This window comes from Trachemys scripta, chromosome 17 (genome assembly GCF_013100865.1).
Source record: "Trachemys scripta elegans isolate TJP31775 chromosome 17, CAS_Tse_1.0, whole genome shotgun sequence".
Lineage (NCBI taxonomy): Eukaryota > Metazoa > Chordata > Testudines > Emydidae > Trachemys > Trachemys scripta.
In genome coordinates this window covers 7,083,880-7,108,695 of record NC_048314.1, presented here as the reverse complement: position 1 = coordinate 7,108,695, position 24,816 = coordinate 7,083,880, and the positions used below count along the sequence as shown (strand labels likewise).

Genomic DNA, 24,816 nt, shown 5'->3' with positions numbered 1-24,816 from the left:
TGTTCACTTTTAGAAAAATTATCTAATTTTAAAAAATAAATATCTGAAAATGGCCCATTCTTGATACTCTACCCAGAGTGTCTCCCTTCTTTTTGCTCTTCTGTAACTTAACAAAGAAATTCGTAACTTCAGTATTTTGAAGGCATAACCCTTATCGCGTCAATCAGTGCATCATACAAGCTATTTGAGCGTCAGTATTTTGTCTTTTCCTTTTGCAACAAGCCAACCTGACTGAGTATGGATTATGCAGCTGCTTCCATTCTCTACTGCTGCCAAGGTGCCCCCTCCCCAACCAAACCCGAGCCAGGGACGGAGAGTGGCCAAGCAAGGGAAGCAGCTGGGGAGATGGGACAGATGGGTGTGTGGTGGTCACTGGGGGGAACCATATGGGGCCAGCATGCAGGCTGGTCGACTATCAGAGACTTACTAGCTGGGGAAACTCTGGCAGGAGAGCAGCTCTTCCAACAGCTTCAGGTCCATGGTCTCCCTCTTGTCTGCAGTCAGCCTCAGATACCATCGCTCCTGGCTCTCCCTTCCCACATGACAGGGGGCCAGGGAGGGGATGTGCCACAGGGTAGTTAGCAGCATATGGAATGGGGACGAGGGTGCACTGGGAGCAGGATTCCTGGTGTAGCAGCACAGAGGTGGGTTGTGCTGCAGCAGGGGGACAGGAGGAGTCCTAAAGCAACTAGCGCTACTGGAGCACTAATCCTGAGTGACTGCCCCAAGCATGGCCTCGCCCCAGTACACCGGGAGGGGAGGGGAGACTACAGAGAGCACTGGACTGGGACTTGGGAGACCTGGGCTCTATGCACAGCTCTGCCACTGACCTGCTAGGTGACCGCAGGTAAATCACGTCAACGCTTTGTTCCTCAGTTTCCCCAGTGAAATGGGAACGATGATGATGATGACGCTGACCTCCTTTGTAAAGCGCTTTAAAAGCTAGTGATGAAAAGTGCTTGAGAACCACTAGGTGTTTGTATTATAGAGTTGTGTCCTGGAGGCAGAAATTGAGCGTGTGGCTCTAGGAAACCCCATCCTGGTATACACACACTTCCTCCCGTGCCACCCCTCTAACATGGGAGTAGCTCCCCATAAACCGGCTGCACGGGCTTTCCTCCTGCAGGCTCTTCCTCTGCAGTGAGGTCTACAAAAAAGACTTGACAGTGGTTAGGCAGCTGCTGTGCTGTGGCTGCTACTTTCCATGCGGACCACTGTTTCCTTGTACTCCCGTCTCTCTGGTGCAGCCCTTTGTTGTCTCGTGTCTTAGGTGGCAAGCTCCTGAGGGCAGGGATAGTCTTGTTATGAGCCCATGGCCCCTCTGGTGGTACGTTGGCTCATGCAAGCCATCTCCAAGTGACTAACCACCACATGCATGGAGTGAGGTGACTTGGGTGGCCCTCTGCTCAGTGCAGCTAGCCTCCAAGGGGCCAGCCCAGACTGATATCTGCGTTCCATTGCTCCACTTCAGTAGCAGGCAGCCAGAGCCCCCTCGACCAATGGCGCAAGAGGTGGCAAATGGCAGCTTGGCCAGTAGGGGGCCTCAAGGGTCCCCGCAGTTGGCCATGGGCTGTACTGGACTAGAAGACCTCTTGATGTCCCTTCCAGTCCTACAATTCTATGGTCTTTGGACCATAGGGAGTATTAGGCGCTACTCACTTTGGACTGGGGACTTCAATCACCTGCTGGCAGCAACTCAACACGTCTGCCCCGTTCCTAATGAATGTCCTGAGTTTCCGGGTCCCAGTGATGACCCTGGTAGATGCTGCCACAGCATCAGGGCAGCATCATGTGGGGATGAAGGGGGGTGACCTCGTGCAGGCTCTTCAGTGCAAAGAGAGCCAACCAGCCTGAGCTTGGGAGATGGGTACAAATATTGAGGGGAGATGTGAGAGGGATGGGAGGTGCAGCCTGTCTGTGACTCTGGGTTCACAAAAAGCAGCCTTTAAATTGAAACGCCTGAGCTTTTCCAACCCTCTCCTCTCCTTCCTACCTGGGCTGCTGTCCAAGGTCCGGGACGGCTGCCAATTACCAGTTGCTGTGGAATAAGCTGGGGATCAGGTTGGTGAACAGCCAACCCCTGCCATCAGAAGCAGGTGCCTAACTTGCCAGGTGCATTGCAACTATGTTGCCCCCTATGTCTGAGGGTGAGCCACAAACCCAACGAGGGAGCTGGAACTAGGCCCCGCCCTGCCTGTCCTGCTCCCATGGGGATTGACCAACAGGTATGCACAGCCCTTGTCTCCAGGAGGTCACAGGGAAGCACCCGTTTTGAACAAAGTATAAAATCTGCAGCCTTGTTCCCTTTTGTTGAGAACCATCTCTCAGCTTTAAAGCCCCAAAGAAGCAGGGTGGGGACAAAGAGCGAAACTGCTCAGACTTCAAGGGTTCGCTCCCTCTGCCTGATTACACAACCGGGTTTTTACTGCCCCAGAAAACTGTAAGTCTAAAAATGCAAGAAGAGACAAAGTTTAAAAACAAGACTTGTCTTTTGAAAAAAAAAAAAAAAATCATACAAGCTGAGTAGATCCACAAGAAGCCACCTAGCTATCCTCAGGCAAAGTAAACCTATGCAATACACTGCATACTGAGCACGCTCAAGGACAAACTGCAGTGTCTGACCATGTCCTGCTTCTGCAAAAGGCTCAGTGGCTTTAGGTAAGTTTCCACCATGGTAGCCAGCGACACATTGAAACGCCTCCACTCTGCAGGACGCAAAGGTTAGTTTCTCTTGTCTCAGAGTCCCGCTCATGTGGCTCAGAGCGAGGCTGGGGTGGGCACTGTGGGCAAAGTCAGTTCCATGGATGGAGTTTCAGCCACCTGGGCTGGACTGGGTTTGCGAAGCTCCAGTTTCTCGCTGAGCTGGTTATAAAGATCCTTCACAGCTTCGCCGCTCTGCGGAACAAGCATTGGGAAAACAAACAAACAAAAGAAGCTGTTACTAGCTGGAACATGAAGTACTAGGACTACTGGGAGTGTTTCAACACAGAGGAAAGTGGGAAGAGGAAGTCATGATATAATTGAGTCAATACTCCATACACTCTGAAAGCTGCTATCTAAACAGAACACAGGCTCCAGTAAGCAGCTTCAGGGAATGCAGTTGCCTTCATCTGCAATTACTTTTCCTTTTGGGACCCTTCTTACCTGCTTGGTAGGTTCCAAAGCCTTCTGGAGGGATTCTAATTTGGCAGGTGCCACTTTGTGATGCAGGTGAAGTAGCAATCTTAGCATGTGTCTATGGACATTCTCTTTTCTGTAAAGAGCAATTGTAAAGTGGTGAAAGCAATGCACAGAACACAATGTACAGAACACAACCACACTTTAGAGAGAAAGTTACACAACAACGTCAGAGCGTTCCAACACTGGGAGTTTTGTTTTCAATCATCAAAAATACTTAAGTTGTAAAGGAATGGCTTGTATGCTACAGGACGTTAGGCTTCTATAGGCTTGCCAGGAATTAATACAAGGGTTTAGAACTACTAACAGGTTCTTTATGTGCATTTAGAAATTAGAGGGCTGAAGTTAAATATAATGTTTAAAGCAGAAATTCGATCTGCTACTGCACGGTAAGGAGGATGTTGCCCCACTGCAACTTCTGTCTCTGAATAACGATTTAGGGTTTGTGTAATCGTTTATAAACCAACACTTGCTATTTCCAGTGATTTTATTTCTACAGAATTGGTTGCAAAATCTAAACATATAAAAAAAACATCACAACAGCTATCATAGCCTTTCCAGAGTGAGCTAAGTGAAGAGTCTGCAGACAGGCTCAGAGAGGTGTGAACTGTCCCATTCATCTTGTAAATATTGTGCTTTCTGAAGGACGTCGGTTACCTTGAGCAGGCAGTGAGGAAGAAGCCATCGAAGAGACTGGTACAGAAGTCCTCCAGCGCAAATTCATCAGCCAGCAAGGTGAGGTTACCGGTGAGCAGGTGCAGGAAAATATCACTGAAGGCCAGGTCACTGAATGTCTCGACTGCACAACACGAAGGACAATGACTAACAGGCTGGCAAGCATTTCCCTGAAAGCTTTACCATATTAGCAGAAGACAAGCCTGCTGAAAAACTTTATGTGCACTTCGCCGACTGGCCACTGCAGGTGGCTGACTACCCTACCCAGGTATAAAGGGAGGTGGGAAAGAACCCAGGATGTGGGCTGAGCAGCTATTGAGGAAGAATTCTGGAAGCAGCTAAGCCTGGGCTAGATTCAGTGTTGTTTCATTACAAGTTCCCTTTTTGGATAAAGTGGAAAGTTCTGATCCACTGCAACTTTTGGGGACTGTTTAGAGCAGGAAGCTACCTGCTCAGAGACACAATATATCTTCCAGTAATATTCCGACCAGTCTACAGCTAATCACATTGCTAGTACAGTGTCTTTCATTCGAGCAATTACAAACAAACACTCAAGAATCTTCACAAAACTCCTGCTCGGTAGGAAAACATCACCACTGAACAGGTAAGTAAACTCATGGGACTTGCACAGGCTCACACAGTGAATCACTAGCAGACCTGAAACTAGCAGAATCCAAGAGCTGTCACCACTAACCACAGTCACCCCCATAGCCCTTATTTTCCTCCTTCTAGGCCTTCTATATGTGACAAGTGGGTACAAAACATAAGAGGAAAACAAGACTCACCTAGTGCTGGCAGGAGCCTGAGAAAAGCATTCTTGTTCCTCTGTTTAGTTATGTGAAGTATGTAATATAGCCCAACCTCACAGGCTATTCTGTGCTCCTGGAGGAATCTGTTATGGCACAAACAAAGTTTCTTAACCAATAGAACAAGAACTCATTTACGAAAGAGGACCTTAAGAAGACAGGGTCCACAACCTGGAAGCCACAGAGTAGGAAGCAGGGAAATGTCTCAATAGCTAACCTGAAGTCTCCTGTGAAGTGGTGGCTAAGAGAAAGTGTTCAGATCTAGGAGAGCTTGTCTGCTGCCAAGGCCCAAAGAAATAATTGTTCAACAACATTGTTACTTTCCAATAATCAGTACTAACTGAACAGTTAATAATAAGAAGGAAGCTTCAGGATTAAGCTAAACACAATGGAAAATCTGATTCTGCTTCATTGGAAAGTTTCCCAGCTCAGACACCAATTCTGCTATGAAATAGTTGTGAGTGTGATTCTAACTGGATGTGGTATTCTGGGTACTGACATTCAAACAAGAAGAGTACTGGGAACAAGTGTAAGATCTGAACACAACTGAGCATACGGAGATCTTTTCTGTCTGCTTTGCAAAGACGTGAGAAGTTTCTTTTTTAACCTCCAAACATTTAGGATTTCAAAGAGAAACTGAAGTCCTCTCATCACATGTATAGTCATCTTATTTCTAGTAGCGCATTTGAAGGTGCTCATTCTCTCGCTAAAAAGTATTGGTGGTCAGTCCAAATGCGCCTAAATTCAGTAATACCATTACAGTGGTTGCTTTCCTCTGCTTGTGAAGGACACACAAATGTCTTCTTTATTTGAAAACAGCAATGCAAAAAAATCTTATGAATTTGTTTTGCAAAGACTGAACTGAAATGTCAGAGCAAGAAACATTATTGCGATGGTCCACCTCCTTGGGCCAGGCCTATATAAAAATCAACAGTAAGAAATATTGCTTCACACAGAGGGTCCTGTGTCACCTTTAAGACTAACAGAAGTATTGGGAGCATAAGCTTTTGTGGGTAAGAACCTCACTTCTTCAGATGCAAGATTCAGTCTTATGCTCCCAATACTTCTGTTAGTCTTAAAGGTGACACAGGACCCTCTGTTGCTTTTTACAGATTCAGACGAACACGGCTACCCCTCCGATACTTGCTCCACACAGGTTGCGTCAATGTTTTCAAATAGAGGAGACACTGAGAACTTTATGAGAGGATGACACAGGCTCTGCTTCCTTGAAAATGAGGGCAAAGCCATTTGATGTGCCTCGTTTAAAAGCAGTGTCGATGATCAGTCCCTCACACCTCCCTAATTGTGTTACTGCTGAGCACCAGCCATGTTTGTTAGTCAAAGAACTATTCTCTTTCTAATCACTACAAAGGCCTGAACTGAACCTTCATTCTTCCATGGGTCACAAAAGCTTTAAGTACTACAGCAAACCTCTTGTGCTTTCACTCCAAGGTCTCTCTAACCCACTTACACACAATCTGGTTTAAACAGCAGTAGCTCATGGTTAATTAATTTTGGCAATACGTTACACCGCGAAATTTTCTTTTTAATGTCAGCTCTGTCTACAACGGACTTTCCTCAGTAGTGTCCATGTAGAAATAACTCAGGCCAAAGGCACCAAGACAATATTATTCTCTTCTCATAGGCATATGCCGAATCGGGCCTAACTTTAAGTACACGAATAGTCACACCGACTATAGAGTACCTTGCTGAATCAGGGCCTTCGTGTTTTGTTCTGTTTCTTGTGCGGGTGCCTTTCAATCTGAGCCCTTGATAAAAATGCCACCGTATTTGAGCTCTCTGACTGGAAACGTCTAAACTGGACAGCACCCTCACGGGCTCCACAGCAGCACAATCTCTAGTGACCTATTCAAGATCTGGAGTTTTACTGGTGTCTTTTTAATCAACTGTTCCACTGAATGGAACTGAAGCCTTGAATTTGTTAGAGTTAATTCTTCTCTCGTAATTGTGCCAGGTTGCACATAATGGGCTTCCTCGGTGGTATAGCTTAGCTACCTAAGATTACGCCTAGACTACAAATTATTTCAGTATAATTTACATCATTCAGGGGTGTGAATAATCCACATCTCAGAGTGACGCAAGTTACACCAACCGAAGCACCGGTGTGGACTGTGGTATGTCGGCAGCAGAACTTCTCCAACTGACATAGCTGAGAAAGAAGCTATTGAGCTGATGGGAGAGGTCTCTCCCGTTGGCTTAGAGAGTCTGCACGAGAAGCAATGCAGCTGCGTCGCTGTAACTGATGTAGTGTAGACACAGCCTAATGCTTTGTTGGAAAAAGGATCTAATGTGCGTAGTGGATGACATACTTGGTGAAAGCTTCGGGAATGGTGCTGGGGTAGGGAATTGGCCCTTTCTCTTCCGATGGCAGTTTCTGATCTACGTTGAATGTGTAGTCATCTACCACAAAGGACATCAGCATCGGCAAGAACTTGGTGATCAACTCATGTTCCTTAGAGGGGGAAAAAAAGCCATTGCAATATAAAAAAAGCCATTCAGCATTTATGTAACTTTCCATCCAAGAATCTCAAAGTGTTTAGGTGACATGTAATATTCCCATCTTACAGCTAGAAAAACTAAGGTAAACCATTTACCTATGACCACACAGCAAACCAATGGTAGACAGGAACATAAAACACTGGTATCCAGCACCAAGTCCCTGCTCTAACCACTGACTTCTCTTTTCATGTCCTCCAGTAGAATATAAGGAGATAATCAGAAAACTATCCTTCACTTTGTACACAAGAACACTATTGAATGAATTTTCTGCTGTAACAGAATTACCCTGTGATATACATATCTGGTCTAGAGCACCTTATCCTATATTATTGCTGGACACAGAGGGTCTGGGTAAGGACAGGGTAGTATGCTAATGAGTACAAGTCATCTTGTTAATTCCCTGAACCAGTATTAACCATTGCACACTTAGTCATGCTCCCAGGAGGAGTGCCAGGGGAAAGTCACACTCATTTCCTCCATTCCCACAGCAGTTGAAAATTACTTATTTTGTATCAAATTAAAACAACGGGAAGCGGCAGCGTATGGAACCACAAAGTTCATTAAAAATGAAGCAGGTTGTGGAGCTTTCTCCATATAGCACCAACAGGTGAAGAAGGAACCTTTCAATTAAGTTATGAGGTAAGCCAAGGCTTTGTCGAGGGCGATGCAAGTACCTAATCACCTTAGTATTTGACTATTCATGCACACACACCTGGGGGTGCTGGGACAATTGTAGAGTAGGGGGTGCGGAGAGCCATTGAACCAAACTGTAAACCCTGTATATGCTGGAAACCACTTCAAGGCAGGGGGTGCAGCAGCACCCCTAGTTCCAGCACCTATGCAAACACCTATGGAAAACGTACATCACTGAGGTAAACGTGCAGTCAGCTAGCAGTTTATACAGTCAATGCCTCAATCACCCTCCCTGGGGAAGAGCTGCACCACTTTGCAGCACAGAACAGAAACAGCAATGGAATTTTTGGAGGTTCCTCCCACTGCCCAGTATTGTGGTTAACCTCTCTTCTGTAGAGAGCTGAATAGAACTTCTCCCAGAGCTACCAAACCTGTTCAGAGTGCAGGCCAGAGGGAAAGTGGGAGGAGGGTCACCTGAGCGATCCAAAATACGCTTTCCAGGGGTTGAATGTGATACCGCCACAGCATTCCTATCACAACACTGGGGAGGCAGACGTGCTAGCCACTGAATGACAATGCAATGAGCTGCTATTAGAGTTCAGGGCCAGCCCCAGCAATATTATTTTCACATTCATTCTGAGCTACAGTCTCGCCATTTGGACGGAGATCCCAGGAGTTATGAGCTATTGGTGCTGAATTTGTTAGAGGCAAAACTCAGATATAAAAAAAGTTAAAGCCCAGATGTTCAAGACTACAAAAAAAAGGGGGGGGGCGCGCGGGAGGGGGGAGGAGTTGACAAGAGGACTCACTTGTGTACACTCTCACCCTATTGGTGCATGCAAATCACAGAATCATAGAATCTCAGAGTTGGAAGGGCCTTCAGGAGATCATCTAGTCCAACCCCCTGCTCAAAGCAGGACCAATCCCCAGCTAAATCATCCCAGCCAGGGCTTTGTCAAGCCGGGCCTTAAAAACCTCCAAGGAAGGAGACTCCACCACCTCCCTAGGTAACACATTCCAGTGCTTCCCCACCCTCCTAGTGAAATAGTGTTTCCTAATATCCAACCTAGACCACCACCACTCTCCCACTGCAACTTGAGACCATTGCTCCTTGTTCTGTCATCTGCCACCACTGAGGACAGCCGAGCTCCATTCTCTTTGGAACCCCCGCTCAGGTAGTTGAAAGCAGCTATCAAATCCCCCCAGGTCATCCGTACAAATAGGACGTTTACAAATTTTGCAAGTGCTTATTAGAGGCATTTGGAAAAGGTGACCCTGAGGATTTTTTAAGAGAGAGGAAGATGAAGAAATCAACGAGGAAATACTCTTCAAGAAGCTTACCATTTTAGGCTCCCTGAAGACTTGACTGTCAATCATGTCCCAGGCCCCCTGTCCCAGAGACAGCATCCTTAGAAGCAGCAAGAGGTCTGGGCTTTCCTGGAAATGCAAATTTAATAAAAGTGATGTTCTTCCTCAATTCTCGACCTGTTGGAGATTTATTTGGAAGTAATTTATATTCAGGGGTTTTCTTGGATTCAGAAGCATTAGCCAGAGACATTAGATCGCAAAAGATGGCCAGGGGCTGTCAATTTCTATGATTTAAATAATGAATTATAGCTCAAGGGCCACAAACAGCCGCAAATGCTACAGAACACACCTCAGTGTAATCATTTGATAGTGTGCTTGGAGATAGTCAGGCCATCTGATCAGACGACTGGCTAGAGACTTTTCAAAAACTACGTGACATCACAAAGTACAATATGTGTCAGAATGAAACTATCCATGTTTGTCAGTAAAATCCAATACTGAGTGTGTAAAAATTACATTGGCCTTTTTGCAAGCTTGAAAGGATAAAAAGAAATTATTTAATTTGACAATGAAAAAGCAGCCCAAGGGATGAAATATAGGAAGTGTTTCTATTTAGATCCTTGTATGGTTCCCATCATAGAATCTGAGTCCTGATCCACTGGGGGCAAAGATTCACATTCTTGTTGCACAGCCCGTGAGTACCCAGTTCATACCAGGGAAACTGAGGATCCAACCAGCAGACCGCATTCTAAGTCCTTTCTAGGGCTGAACGGCGGTCACTTGCCAGCCGCCATTCCCGATGTAATTCTGCCTCCCCCGCCGAGGGATTGTCGGCAGCCGAACGCAGCATTACAGAGAGCAAGTGCCTCACAACATTATGAAGTGTACCATCTTCTTCTCCGTGTGGCTGATGTAAACGCAGAGCAACACCTATAATTTTACATTCAGATGGTTCAATAAAGCGTACAATAGAGAGAACTCTCTCTCCGTTACCCCATTCAGCAGGAATTGACTTTACTAGATCCCCCCTACCACCAGCCCAAAGCAAAGCAAGATACCGAGTTTAGCACAGGGAGTAAGGAATGCTGTAACTGAAGCAGGAGTTTAAGTAGGCAGAAAGCAGTTGCCTGCAAGTATGCATAATTAGAAGAGCATGCATCTAGTAGAGAGTGAGAAATGTTAAGGGGGCACTGTCAACTTGAAAAATCACATATGTCTGAAAATTGTGTACCTACGATAATTACATGACACCTAAAATGACTACAAATGAAAGAAATGAGGACAAAATATATGTTTTTCCTCTTTTTCAGTTTACTTGTGCATTTGACAGCACACAGTTTCATTCCTTCTCCTGTAATGTCAGTCAGTTTCTCCCTTGCTGAAAAATACAGTCTCGTTATAACCTGAACAGGGCTCATTTGTAATCTGTGCAGGTTTCTCAGACTCACCCTGGGTAAGGTGTCTTGCCCAACCAGCTCTTGCAGATGCCGTATGGTACTCAGAGCTAAGGTGTTAATGGCAAAGGGATCACACAAGATCATTGATAAATCTCTGAAGGGAAACAGAACCACAAATGCATTTTATATATACTAACAAACCCCATGGCCCAACCACACACCCAGCCACAGAATACCAAAAGCTATGAGGGAAGGAAGACAGGCAGCAAAAACTATAATGATAAAACCTAATGTATTATATCAACTGAAATATGTTTCTGCCTTAGATCACTAATTAGATGCTTATAAGTGGCAAGTCCTGCCTGATAAAAAACAACAACCCCTTTAACTTGTATTTTACAGGCCACTGACTAGTTAGACCCCTGGGATAGGATACTGAGAATAAACCTGTTATCTTGCTGAATGCACTAAGAAGGGCTATGTTTGGTAATGATTGGTTTTGTTACTAGACACTTGTGGAGAATTAACAACTGAAGTAATTCTCAGCCCCTCTGGATAATGGGAACGTCGCTATCAATCCCTCAGTTTCTTGAGCCTGAACTGCTCACCCCAATACTTGTTCTTGTCCTTTCTTCACTCCGTCCAGGAACCCTTGCAGCTCTCGAGCTCTCTTGTTATCCACAAACTTCTCCCGAATGCAGGCATCTAAGCACCAGGTGAACTGCAAAGAAAGGCAACATTGTTAACACACTCATGGCAACTCCTCTAAACTACCATTACAATATATGAATCACCTCAAGGCTTCACTGTAATACTGTTGGCTCGATATTTAATTAAATACACCCACATAAGCCTTTCCGACCCTCCCCAACAGTTGTACAGGAAGCTGCAACATTAGATCCACCACATGTCAGTTTTAAGACTCTTGTCCACTTTTCAAAGGCTTCAGATCTAGTGACAAAACAGGTCCTCAATCGGTGAGGCTTTTGCATTAAGCTCCTACAGGTATTCTAATTATATTCAAATACCTCCATCAGTGCAACAGAACATGGGTTCATGTGGCAGCATGTGAAGGGGGAAGACAAAGTTTTCAATCCATACAAACAGCAACAACCTCTGACCAGCAGTATCTGCTGCTTGCACAGTCCTGTGTGTGTTGGGAAGTTCTAAAGGCAGTCTGACATCAGCAGCAGAGGAAGCCCAACAGGCATCCAAACACACAAGATCAATCTATGGAGCTGTTGTACTGCAGGTTCAACTGGCATCACCTTTTCCTCTCCCACAACAAGCATTCCCTGAAAATTAACACGTACTATATACCATGTAGTATGTGAATATATCTCATGGCCCACCCCCATCAATGTGGAATCACGTTCACAATGGAGTACATGGTAACTGAGGGGGCAGTATCACTTAGTGGTAAGAACATGGGATTGGAAGTCAGATGATCTGGACTTTATTCCTGGCTCTATCACTGACTTACATTGGAAATTTGGACAAGCCATAACCCCTATGGGTTAGTCTCCCTGTCTATATTAAAACCACATATTCCTCACAAGGATGTTGTGGGTCTTGATCAATTCATGTTTCTGAAGTGCTTGGAGCCCACTGTACAGAAGGTGCTAAATATATTTCTCATCACTGGTATCTTTTCTTCAGAAGCACACATCGCACGAGAAATAAAAACTGTGTAAATAATGTAACCAGGACGTAAGTGTAGAGAACAGAATGCGACTCTGTATTTATAGTGGATGAATGACTTAATTCACATTACAAATGCCAATGCAGTGCTAAATAAGACAGCAAAACTTCTTATATTTTAATAGTTGTTAATTTTATGCTCTGTATACTTCAAGCTCCATAGCACTTCACAGACTAAACTAATGAAATGCAATCACTTCTGGGCAAAGAGCATCAGTTTGTGCACAGTCCTATGCACAACAGGGAGGGGAAGGAAACTGGCCAAGAACACTGGGGCAAACCAATGGCAAGAACTTTGTTTTTGGCAGCATCCATGTAGGTCAGATGGTACACTGTTTTTTAAGACTTCATACCAAGCACCACAAACAGCATGACGAACAATTTATCTACCATAGAAAGACAAAGGGCTTTGTTAACACTGCTGGGATTTGAACCTGTCATTCCAAGGACTATAAGAATTTCAGACTTGAGGTTTGAACCATTTTCTATGCCTGGAGATAATATCCTCTCTGGGTTATTGACCTTCAAGGCAGCAGGCACAAATGAGAGCTGCTCCGACTGAAAACTCTGAAGTACTACTTGTGTCCGGTCCATCTATTCATTACCTTGTGACAGGGGTCAACAGTACAGATCTCGCTGATGTCCAGGTCATGCAGTGACATCAGGAGCTCTGCCCGTAGCGTGCAGTAATGGACATTCCTTGTCCGAAGGAACAATGTTCTTAGGAACTGTAGCACCATGTCATATAGCTTCACATTCTTCCCAATCATCTGTGTCAGCTTCTGAACCACCTAAAGCCCAAATGGAAAAACACAGGGTACCAAAAGATATTCCTACACGACAGCTTTCAAACTATTTCATTATCTGCACCATCAGTTATGGAATGCCTGAACTAAAACATACAGCTTTAAAGGACATGTCACACCAGACTTTTTCAGCATTTCAACTCCATTTGTGCTTTAATTGATTTTTGTCTAGACTTTTGTAATTGCAAGACCTTCTGTTCCCTTTGCTAAACAATCTGACCTGTTATACCAACTATACCAGTAGGAATTGCTTTTGTTGTAAATGTGATCTTAGGGTTTTATACTGCCATCTATCACCATAGTTCCAGAGTGCCCACCACATAAAATCAAAAGTAACAGCAAAGTCCCTAGAGACTTCATGGAGTCTCTGGCATTTCTCCCTTTTTGGGGTAAAAACACTACTTGGGGCATTTTAATAAAATGTGTATAGTGGGAGTGTCTAAAAGCGCCACTGCAACAGAGACTCTACAAGTACATAGGAAGGCACAATCCCTGCCCTGAAGAACTTACAATCGAGTTTAAGACACGTTAATGAGGGTAGTATACAACAGGAGGGAAGAGTGGCTGGGGTGAGGGTAACGTTAATAAGATCACACTGTCCCATAGTCTAGCTACATGCACAGCTTTTGATGCTTCTTCCCAATTTTTTATTGAACTATTACTATTTCCTGCAAAAACAAAATAAAAATTGTAAAAACCCCAAACCCTGATTTCATAGAATATCAGGGTTGGAAGGGATCTCAAGAGGTATCTAGTCCAACCCCCTGCTCAAAGCCGGATCAATCCCCAGACAGATTTTTGCCCTGATTCCTAAATGGCCCCCTCAAGGATTGAACTCACAACCCTAGGTTTAGCAGGCCAATGCTCAAACCACTGAGCTCTCCCTCCCCGCTAAAGGTACTTAGATACTATTATGATGGGTTAAATCCCAGACTGACAGACAGAACCGGGGAAAAATATTATTGACTAAAGACGTTGATTAGCTATTTAAATGTTATTTTTTAAAATCCGCTTAAACAAAAGATTAACCTATTACTCTGTGTCACTAGGTGCTATTCTAATAAAGATAATGTTCAGTATTGTTATATTTGTAACTATTAAATATAAGATTAACCTGTTGATTTAATTAAGACTTGTTTAATGAAGATGAACTAACATTAAATAACTAGCCAAAATATTTACATAGCTTTTTCCAGGTGATAGCAAAGTTGTAAGGCCAGACAAACACTCAATTATCTGATGATGCTGGCAGGATAGGAACCAAATATGCTCCCTTTTCAAGACAGAGATCGGAGAATTCCATTCCAAACGTCACTGTAAAAGTTCTCCCTGCTCTTACCTCTCCCTGACGTCTTGTTTTTGGAGAGGGACTGAAGAAGTTGTGCAAGACAGAGAGATCACTACTAAAGAGAGTGTTTTCTTTCTCCAGGATGTACTGTTTCAGCAATGGGGACACCTCATCACCAAACAGAGCTTGGTTATCCTGCCAGATCTGGCGCTTCACCTCCACGGCACATGCTTTGTATAAATCCTTATCCGCCATCACTAACTTCAGTTTCTTTTCAGGGACCTGCGAACAACAATGCAGTGTCAGTAAAGAGTTTAGGGGTTCACCTACCTGATTGTTAAAATGGTAAGTAGTTGACTATAAGCCCAATCTAAATCACAACCTTGAACTGGCCAGTAACTTCTACAACCAGTGCAATTAAAACCCAAGGAAACAGCAGAAACCCTTCTTTCATGACCCTACCCCTCCAATACCACCCTGGTTTTAAAGTATTTAGCTTCCTAGAGAAAGCATTACATTTTCCTTCAGTTAATTTTGAAATAGATAGATAGATAGATAGATATACCTATCTCATAGAACTGGAAGGGACCCCGAAAGGTCATTGGGTCGAGTCCAGCCCCCTGCCTTCAATAGCAGGACCAAGTACTGATTTTGCCCCAGATCCCCAAGTGGCCCCCTCAAGGATTGAACTCACAGCAGGCCAATGCTCAAACCACTGAGCTATCCCTCCTCCTAAACAAACATCTTCCCTTATTAAATTTAGACAATTTAGATGGGGCTACTATAAGGTGGGTGCATAACTGGCTGGATAACCGTACTCAGAGAGTTGTTATTAATGGTTCCCAATCCTGCTGGAAAGGCGTAACGAGTGGGGTACCGCAGGGGTCTGTTTTGGGACCGGCTCTGTTCAATATCTTCATCAACGACTTAGATATTGGCATAGAAAGTACGCTTATTAAGTTTGCGGATGATACCAAACTGGGAGGGATTGCAACTACTTTGGAGGACAGGGTCATAATTCAAAATGATCTGGACAAATTGGAGAAATGGTCTGAGTTAAACAGGATGAAGTTTAACAAAGACAAATGCAAAGTGCTCCACTTAGGAAGGAAAAATCAATTTCACACATACAGAATGGGAAAAGACTGTCTAGGTAGGAGTACGGCAGAAAAGGATCTAGGGGTTATAGTGGACCACAAGCTAAATATGAGTCAACAGTGTGATGCTGTTGCAAAAAAAGCAAACATGATTCTGGGATGTATTAACAGGTGTGTTGTGAGCAAGACACGAGAAGTCATTCTTCCGCTCTACTCTGCTCTGGTTAGGCCTCAGCTGGAGTATTGTGTCCAGTTCTGGGCGCCGCATTTTAAAAAAGATGTGGAGAAATTGGAAAGGGTCCAAAGAAGAGCAACAAGAATTATTAAAGGTCTTGAGAACATGACCTATGAAGGAAGGCTGAAAGAATTGGGTTTGTTTAGTTTGGAAAAGAGAAGACTGAGAGGGGACATGATAGCAGTTTTCAGGTATCTAAAAGGGTGTCATAAGGAGGAGGGAGAGAACTTGTTCACCTTAGCCTCTAAGGATAGAACCAGAAACAATTGGGTTTAAACTGCAGCAAGGGAGGTCTAGGTTGGACATTAGGAAAAAGTTCCTAACTGTCAGGGTGGTTAAACACTGGAACAAATTGCCTAGGGAGGTTGTGGAATCTCCGTCTCTGGAGATATTTAAGAGTAGGTTAGATAAATGTCTATCAGTGATGGTCTAGACAGTATTTGGTCCTGCCATGCGGGCAGGGGACTGGACTCGATGACCTCTCGAGGTCCCTTCCAGTCCTATAATCTATGAATCTATAAAAAAGGAGCACAGCATTCTATGGTGATAGTTCAAAACTCTAGTCTACAGCATACAATAGCACTAGTACAAGTTTTGAAATGATTACATTAAAGGTACTGTAGTGCCTTAAATGAAGAGTTGTTTCCTCTTAAGTACCCTTTTCCAGAAATATTGCCCCCTTTTAAAATCTAGCCGCATCCTTCAAATACTTGCCATTTAAATCAGTTCTGGAAAAGCCCCCTACCACTGAGCTCAAACTATTTTTGGGAAAGATAGGGGGGACACGCACATTTTAAAAATAGAAGAACATACTTCTCTAAGTAGAGTGTGCTTTATGAAACATGAAATGCTTTTTGAACTACATTAAATTAACTGATATGAGAATCAAACAAAGTATAAGACAAATTTTTCTGCCAGTGAATGACAAACTGACTGAAGAGTTTGCAAACGTGGCATACAGCCCGGCTAACAGCAGAGAATGAAAGAGGCTGTAACCAGGAGATGCAACAGATTTTACCTTGGGCAGGTGTTTCATGACACACATCACCACAGGCTGAATAGACGGCATCTTGACCAAGGAAAAGCTTTTCTCCAGCAGATCCTCCAGCTTTTTGTATCTGGAAACATGCAAGCAAGAAAAGTTGCCAGGTAAAGTTTTCAAAATTCCTGAGTGACTTAGGGTCCTAAGTGCTTAAGTCATTTTTGAAAAAGTGACTAAGTCATTTAAGCTTTTTGAAAACTTTACCTGCCATGATTAATTTTGCAATTAATTTCTAATGATGATTAATAATCAGCAGCAAGATCAGTAACACACCTTTCCTCAACCTTTCCTTCCGAGGCAATGGCTGAAACTCTCTCTAGCAATTTCTCTCTCAGCTCATCAAATACAGACTGATGAAATTCCAGCCTAGGAGTACCATGGAGGTCCAAGAATGGCAGAGCAGACTGGAGAGAGGGCAGGAGGACTCCATTTTCTGTCTAGCAAAGCAAACACCATACAGAGTTATACATTTGGATTAAACACAAATTCCTTGCTGGCAATAAATAACAAGACAGAGTACTAAAACAACTCATGTTAAGAAAAAGTAAGCACTCGGATAAATTTAAATGGTCATTATTGAGTGAGAAACAATATAACATTTTAAAAAAAGTCTTTAGTTATGCTACTGGCACTAGCGTAATACTATTAATGTTAAAAGAACTTAAAAATCTAGTTCACTTTTCATCACTGATGCCATTTGTTTACTTTTTACTCAACCGAGGCAATGAAGAAAGACTCGCAAGTTTCCTTTTCTAGTTCTCATGCAATAGTGCAACAACTGGAGTGTGGACACACTAGCACAATAGAGTCCTGGTCCATGCTTCTGACTCCTAGGCATGGGTAGGAAACAGTGCAGAGGAATGTTTATTTGTTTAAAAAATATTGTTCCATTAATATTTATCCATTTGTATACAAAAACATTCACAAGTTTTTTTTTTTTAAATTATCCTTAAATCTGGGGCCTGAAGTACCTTACAATGTTTCTCTAATCATTCAAAAATCTACCAGGACTTTTAAAACGGTTGCACTTGGCTAGCTTATGCTAAACACCATTAACCCAACTTTATAATCTAAATATATAGACTGCCACTGCTGAAATATACCAAAGCTTTGCTAAACGATCAATACCCCAATCCTAAAAACACTGAAGCATCGTGTAACGACACATGCAATAGTTCCATGAAGCCTTAGAGATGCCATGTAACATACACAGTCAGTTTTCATTTGTATTACAGAAAATTACATTGCAGAGGTGAAAAGATACTACAGAGCACCAGTGTGTTAAGAGCCAAGCTCTGTATGTGTGTATATATATCTCCTCAATATATGTTCCATTCTATATGCATCCGAAGAAGTGGGCTGTAGTCCACGAAAGCTTATGCTCTAATAAATGTGTTAGTCTCTAAGGTGCCACAAGTACTCCTGTTCTTCTTTTTGCAGATACAGACTAACACGGCTGTTACTCTGAAACCTGTCATTAAGAGCCAAGAGTAACCAAAGCTTCCTTTTCACATCTCATCCTGTGTGAAGCTGCAAAAAACAACACCTGAAACCTACTCTCACAACTGTCAAATCCTGTTCAATGGGGAGAGAGACTCCCTTCATTTTAAAAGTTGCTTTTAAAGATCCCCTTGTGATGAGGGCCTCCAAACTTTGTCTCGATTATAACATCAAAAATAAGAAGTCTGGATCTATTTCAAACCCCTCCTTGACGCTGTCCCACATCTTGGAAGCAGCGCGGCTAGACCTGGCCAGAGAGCAAACGCGGTGCAATCTCAGGGGAGGACGAGCGAAGGTGAAACAGTTGCGCCCATGGCAAGCACCAGGGGACCGCCCTGGAGCAGAGTCCGGGTCAGAAACAACTAGAGGAGGCTTCAGAGAAGACCTGCAGCCGTCGGACACCACCAGGGTGGATGTCACGGCCTCTGGACCCGTTTTACTGAGGAGGGATCAGCGCTGACCCCACCGGGCCCGGGCCCTGACTCCCCGCTGACCCCACCAGGCTGGGAGCCTGCCTGAGCCCCCGCTGGGCCAAGGGAGACAGAGCAACTCCAGCCCCGCGGCGAGCCCCGTCCCCCGGGCCGCGCGCCCCACCTGGAACTGCTCGATGGCCTTGAGCGGCTCGGTGCAGTTGGTCAGCGTCTCCTTCAGGTCCTCCCCATTAGCCACCCCCAGCTCCTGCAGCCCCGCGAACATGGCGGCGGCCTCGGCGGGCCCAGCCGGGTCCGCCCCCGCTGTCGCCCCCCCAGCCCTGTCGGGTCCCGCGCGCTCCTCGTCCCCCGCGAAACGGCTCCTCGGCGCGCCGGTTCCGGGCTGCGGCGGGAGGGCCGGGAGCTCGCTCCGCCTTCCTGAAGGGCCTGCGTGGGGCTCACGGCCCATTGCCCAGAGACTCCGCGTGTGCCGCCTGCTCCCCGGCTATGGAGAGCCTATAGGTACCGCCTGCTCCCCTATAGCCCCCGTGTGCCGCCTGCTCCCCGGCTATGGAGACCCGATAGGTACCGCCTGCTCCCCTATAGCCCCCGTGTGCCGCCTGCTCCCCGGCTATGGAGACCCTATAGGTACCGCCTGCTCCCCTATAGCCCCCGTGTGCCGCCTGCTCCCCGGCTATGGAGACCCTATAGGTACCGCCTGCTCCCCTATAGCCCCCGTGTGCCGCCTGCTCCCCGGCTATGGAGACCCTATAGGTACCGCCTGCTCCCCTATAGCCCCCGTGTGCCGCCTGCTCCCCGGCTATGGAGACCCTATAGGTACCGCCTGCTCCCCTATAGCCCCCGTGTGCCGCCTGCTCCCCGGCTATGGAGACCCTATAGGTACCGCCTGCTCCCCTATAGCCCCCGTGTGCCGCCTGCTCCCCGGCTATGGAGAGCCTATAGGTACCGCCTGCTCCCCTATAGCCCCCGTGTGCCGCCTGCTCCCCGGCTATGGAGACCCGATAGGTACCGCCTGCTCCCCTATAGCCCCCGTGTGCCGCCTGCTCCCCGGCTATGGAGAGCCTATAGGTACCGCCTGCTCCCCTATAGCCCCCGTGTGCCGCCTGCTCCCCGGCTATGGAGACCCGATAGGTACCGCCTCCTCCCCTATAGCCCCGTGTGCCGCCTGCTCCCCTGGCTATGGAGACCCTATAGCTACACCGCCTCCTCCCCCCCATAGCCCCGTGTGCCGCCTGCTCCCCTGGCTATGGAGACCCTATAGGTACCGCCTGCTCCCCTATAGCCCCCGTGTGCCGCCTCCTCCCCTATAGCCCTGTGTGCCGCCTGCTCCCCTGGCTATAGAGACCCTATAGGTACACCGCCTCCTCCCCCCCATAGCCCCGTGTGCCGCCTGCTCCCCTGGCTATGGAGACCCTATAGGTACCGCCTGCTCCCCTATAGCCCCCGTGTGCCGCCTCCTCCCCTATAGCCCTGTGTGCCGCCTGCTCCCCTGGCTATAGAGACCCTATAGGTACACCGCCTCCTCCCCCCCATAGCCCCGTGTGCCGCCTGCTCCCCTGGCTATGGAGACCCTATAGGTACCGCCTGCTCCCCTATAGCCCCCGTGTGCCGCCTCCTCCCCTATAGCCCTGTGTGCCGCCTGCTCCCCTGGCTATAGAGACCCTATAGGTACACCGCCTCCTCCCCCCCATAGCCCCGTGTGCCGCCTGCTCCCCTGGCTATGGAGACCCTATAGGTACCGCCTGCTCCCCTATAGCCCCCGTGTGCCGCCTCCTCCCCTATAGCCCTGTGTGCCGCCTGCTCCCCTGGCTATAGAGACCCTATAGGTACACCGCCTCCTCCCCCCCATAGCCCCGTGTGCCGCCTGCTCCCCTGGCTATGGAGACCCTATAGGTACCGCCTGCTCCCCTATAGCCCCCGTGTGCCGCCTCCTCCCCTATAGCCCTGTGTGCCGCCTGCTCCCCTGGCTATAGAGACCCTATAGGTACACCGCCTCCTCCCCCCCATAGCCCCGTGTGCCGCCTGCTCCCCTGGCTATGGAGACCCTATAGGTACCGCCTGCTCCCCTATAGCCCCCGTGTGCCGCCTCCTCCCCTATAGCCCTGTGTGCCGCCTGCTCCCCTGGCTATAGAGACCCTATAGGTACACCGCCTCCTCCCCCCCATAGCCCCGTGTGCCGCCTGCTCCCCTGGCTATGGAGACCCTATAGGTACCGCCTGCTCCCCTATAGCCCCCGTGTGCCGCCTCCTCCCCTATAGCCCTGTGTGCCGCCTGCTCCCCTGGCTATAGAGACCCTATAGGTACACCGCCTCCTCCCCCCCATAGCCCCGTGTGCCGCCTGCTCCCCTGGCTATGGAGACCCTATAGGTACCGCCTGCTCCCCTATAGCCCCCGTGTGCCGCCTCCTCCCCTATAGCCCTGTGTGCCGCCTGCTCCCCTGGCTATAGAGACCCTATAGGTACACCGCCTCCTCCCCCCCATAGCCCCGTGTGCCGCCTGCTCCCCTGGCTATGGAGACCCTATAGGTACCGCCTGCTCCCCTATAGCCCCCGTGTGCCGCCTCCTCCCCTATAGCCCTGTGTGCCGCCTGCTCCCCTGGCTATAGAGACCCTATAGGTACACCGCCTCCTCCCCCCCATAGCCCCGTGTGCCGCCTGCTCCCCTGGCTATGGAGACCCTATAGGTACCGCCTGCTCCCCTATAGCCCCCGTGTGCCGCCTCCTCCCCTATAGCCCTGTGTGCCGCCTGCTCCCCTGGCTATAGAGACCCTATAGGTACACCGCCTCCTCCCCCCCATAGCCCCGTGTGCCGCCTGCTCCCCTGGCTATGGAGACCCTATAGGTACCGCCTGCTCCCCTATAGCCCCCGTGTGCCGCCTCCTCCCCTATAGCCCTGTGTGCCGCCTGCTCCCCTGGCTATAGAGACCCTATAGGTACACCGCCTCCTCCCCCCCATAGCCCCGTGTGCCGCCTGCTCCCCTGGCTATGGAGACCCTATAGGTACCGCCTGCTCCCCTATAGCCCCCGTGTGCCGCCTCCTCCCCTATAGCCCTGTGTGCCGCCTGCTCCCCTGGCTATAGAGACCCTATAGGTACACCGCCTCCTCCCCCCCCCTATAGCCCCCGTGTGCTGCCTGCTCCCCTGGCTATGGAGACCCTATAGGTATACCGCCTCCTTCCCTATAGCCCCCGTGTGCCACCTGCTCCCCTGGCTATGGAGACCCTATAGGTACACCGCCTCCTCCCCTATAGCCCCGTGTGCCGCTTGCTCCCCTGGCTATGGAGACCCGATAGGTACACCACCTCCTCCCCTATAGCCCCGTGTGCTGCCTGCTCCCCTGGCTATGGAGACCCTATAGGTGTACTGCCTCCTCCCCTATAGCCCCCGTGTGCTGCCTGCCATGCTGTCTTCACCAAGTGCCCTTCATTCACTCTCCACATGTGTCTGAACCAGCGAAGTTGCGTGTCCTGGATTTTGTTGGCCACATCACAGGCTTTGGCTTCCATCCTAGTACTTTCATTTCTAAACCTGTCTCTTTGTGTAACTCCTCGTATGGTGTGAAGACATTTCTTCAAACACCTGTAGACACTGAACGCGCCATCTCTTTATCGCCAGGCTTCTCCGCTGTACAGCGTTGTGTGGTGCACCGTTGCTCCAGACAGTTGGGTTTTCAGTCTCAGCAGCACATGGATGACGGGGTGCACTCACCCTGCACTGGATGGGGAAGGGCTAATTCCTCATTGTGGGCTGAAGAAGCCACACACCCACCCCATCCCTACTGGGCATGCTCCAAGTGTAAATGCACTAGTATAATAGGGATCAGCCCAACTCAGTCTGGGCTGACTGCCAAGGAGGAAGGATGTACTTTGCATGGTCCATCCTGGGAGCAGCTGGAACCCTGACTGTAGAAGCCAGTAGTGCTAAGACCCAGACAGATGCCCAGATACCTATGGCTGTCCAATAGGAACTGGAGTCACCAGGAACTGTGTGTTCTGGGAAGCCCAGAGACCCAGATGTCACCCCAACTACTGCTCTGAGAGACATGGTAGGAAGTGGCCCGGGGGGACTAGCTATAGTCCTGTGGGAAGTTGGCATGTTTTGGTTGGAGCCCTTCTGACTCCGTGGCAGAGCACTCCACTATTGTTAGGGTCTTGGGCTGGGACCTGGTGGAGCAGGTTGGCCCCCTACCGTGATTGCCCTGTGGGTAAGGGCAGCCCATTAGCCATTTAGCCTAACTGGCCTGAGGTAGAGCGCAGCTTGGAGGATGGGGTGCATTCATCTTGCACTGGATGGGGTTCCCCCACCCTGTCACATTATGCTTGTCAAATGCACCACCTGAGTTATTTTAGTCTTCCAGCATCCCCAAATCTCATGTTCAAGCTCTCCATCTTCCATGGCCCAGCTGCCAAGGTACTTGAACTGCTCAGTCTGATTTAATCTCACTCCATTAATCTCTACATCCAGTCTTCTGGAGGCACCTCTACTGCCCCACACAACCTCGATCTTCATCATTCTCATTTTCATCCCATGCCAGCTTAGCTGGTCATACCACTGGTTTACTATTTTCTCTAGGACTTCATTTGAGGATGCCCTTATTGCTATGTCATCAGCATATAGCAGCTTCTCACCTTTCCCAACTGGGATCTTCCTGCTGACATAGTCCATCAATATGATAACCAGCAGCAGAATTAGGGCTGGCTCTGGGTGCAGGCTGATCCCCGGGTCAGTCTGACTTTCATTGCAAATAGACGTTTAATTCCAAAAAACATTCGGGTCACTGTTTTAGGTGATCTATATAGGGCATTCACCATAGTTATTAAAACTTCAGACACTCCATATTTCCTCAGCACTGATGTGAACACTGTATTGTATGCCTTTTCTTGGTCTATAAAAGCCCAGAAGCTATCCTGTTGGTGTGACAGTCTGTACCCCTACATTCACCCCTTTTAATAGGACTATGATAAAACTTTTACAAAGTATGCCTGGTGAGGTATCATTTGAAAACTCATAATTTGCTGATCACTATTGTCCTGGTAAAATGTGTGTCAACATTGTATGTAAAGTTATAAGATTCTACTGTATGGTAGTACTAAAAACAGCCACAAACCAGTTCCCCAGAGACAAAAGGCTAGCTAACGCCTCAGCCAGGTGTCAACAAAATCAAGTGGACTATCATCTAGTTCATTGGCCATTCTTTGGCAGGAAGATTTGTGCAAAGATTTACATTTTGACAAAGAAACAGCTGAGGATTCCCATCCAACAGATTTATCCTGAACATCAGTTGGAGATGACCCTCAAAGAAGAAAAGCATAAGAAGGAAGAACAAAGCTCCCAAATCATCTCTCCCTTCATCTTTACTTGCGGCGTCGACAATATTTGAAGGACAAAGGAAGCATCGTTGGACTGGAGAGGGTTACTGGCTGATAGGACTTGAATTGACTTAGTTGGTTAAGTTAGGTATTCGTTGTGTTTTACTTTGTATTTATTTGTAACCAATTGTGACTTGTATGCCTTACTACTTGTAGTAATTTAAAATCTATCTTTTGTAGTTAATAAACTTGTTTTATCAGGCACCACATTGACACCTCTGCCCTAAAGGGGTTTGTCTCATTTAAGAGATGTTCAAAGTATTGTTTTCCCTTCTTCTTCACTTGTTCAGGTGTTACTAGTAGTCTCCTCCGATCTTCAGCTCAGGGAACTGGTGGATAAGGTGCCATGGCAAGAAAATTTAAGAGGTAAAGGAGAGCTGGCAGTTTCTCAAGGAGATGTTAAGCACAAAACTGCCAACTATTCCAATGCAAAGGAAATTTAGGAAGAATAGTGAGACACCAATATGGCTCCATCAGGAGCTCTTTAATTGCCTGGCAATCAAAAAGGAATCCCACAGGAAGTGGAAACCTGGACAAAGCGCTAAGGAGAAGTACAAACAAATAGCATAAGTGTGTAGGGACAAAACCAGAAAGGATAAGGCACCACATGAGTTACACTTAGCCGGGGACATAAAAGGCAATAAGAAGAGATTCTTTAAATACATTAGAAGCAAGAGAAAGACAAAGGCAAGTGTAGGTTAGTGGGGAAGGAGACCTAATAATTGATGACATCAAGTAAGCTGAGGTGTTTAATGTCTATTTTGCGTCAGTCTTCACGAAAAAGGTTAATGGTGACAAATACTCAATACAATTAATATTAACAAGAGGGAAG

The 24,816-nt window shown here is 47.1% G+C and overlaps 2 protein-coding genes across 3 annotated transcripts in view; one reads left to right on the top strand and one right to left on the bottom strand.

Moving 5' to 3' along the window:
- Positions 1-2,470: 2,470 nt before the first annotated feature.
- Positions 2,471-19,100, bottom strand: NELFB (negative elongation factor complex member B). Its single transcript, XM_034793358.1, has 13 exons — positions 18,780-19,100; positions 16,959-17,122; positions 16,662-16,761; positions 14,363-14,593; positions 12,823-13,008; positions 11,125-11,237; positions 10,568-10,670; positions 9,153-9,248; positions 6,989-7,131; positions 4,638-4,744; positions 3,835-3,976; positions 3,145-3,253; positions 2,471-2,895 (listed from the first exon to the last, which is right to left on the bottom strand). Exons 1-13 carry the CDS (start codon positions 19,062-19,064, stop codon positions 2,758-2,760), a joined length of 1,917 nt encoding a protein of 638 aa, XP_034649249.1. The 5' UTR covers positions 19,065-19,100; the 3' UTR covers positions 2,471-2,757.
- Positions 18,971-24,816, top strand: part of LOC117889351 (ectonucleoside triphosphate diphosphohydrolase 2-like) — a 37,983-nt gene continuing 32,137 nt past the window's right edge. Inside the window, exon 1 of one of the 2 annotated variants that reach the window (XR_004648454.1) lies at positions 18,971-19,117. The gene's annotated coding sequence lies outside the window, so the exon portion shown is untranslated. The remainder of the gene's footprint in view (positions 19,118-24,816) is intronic. The other variant, XM_034793359.1, reaches the window with a different exon arrangement.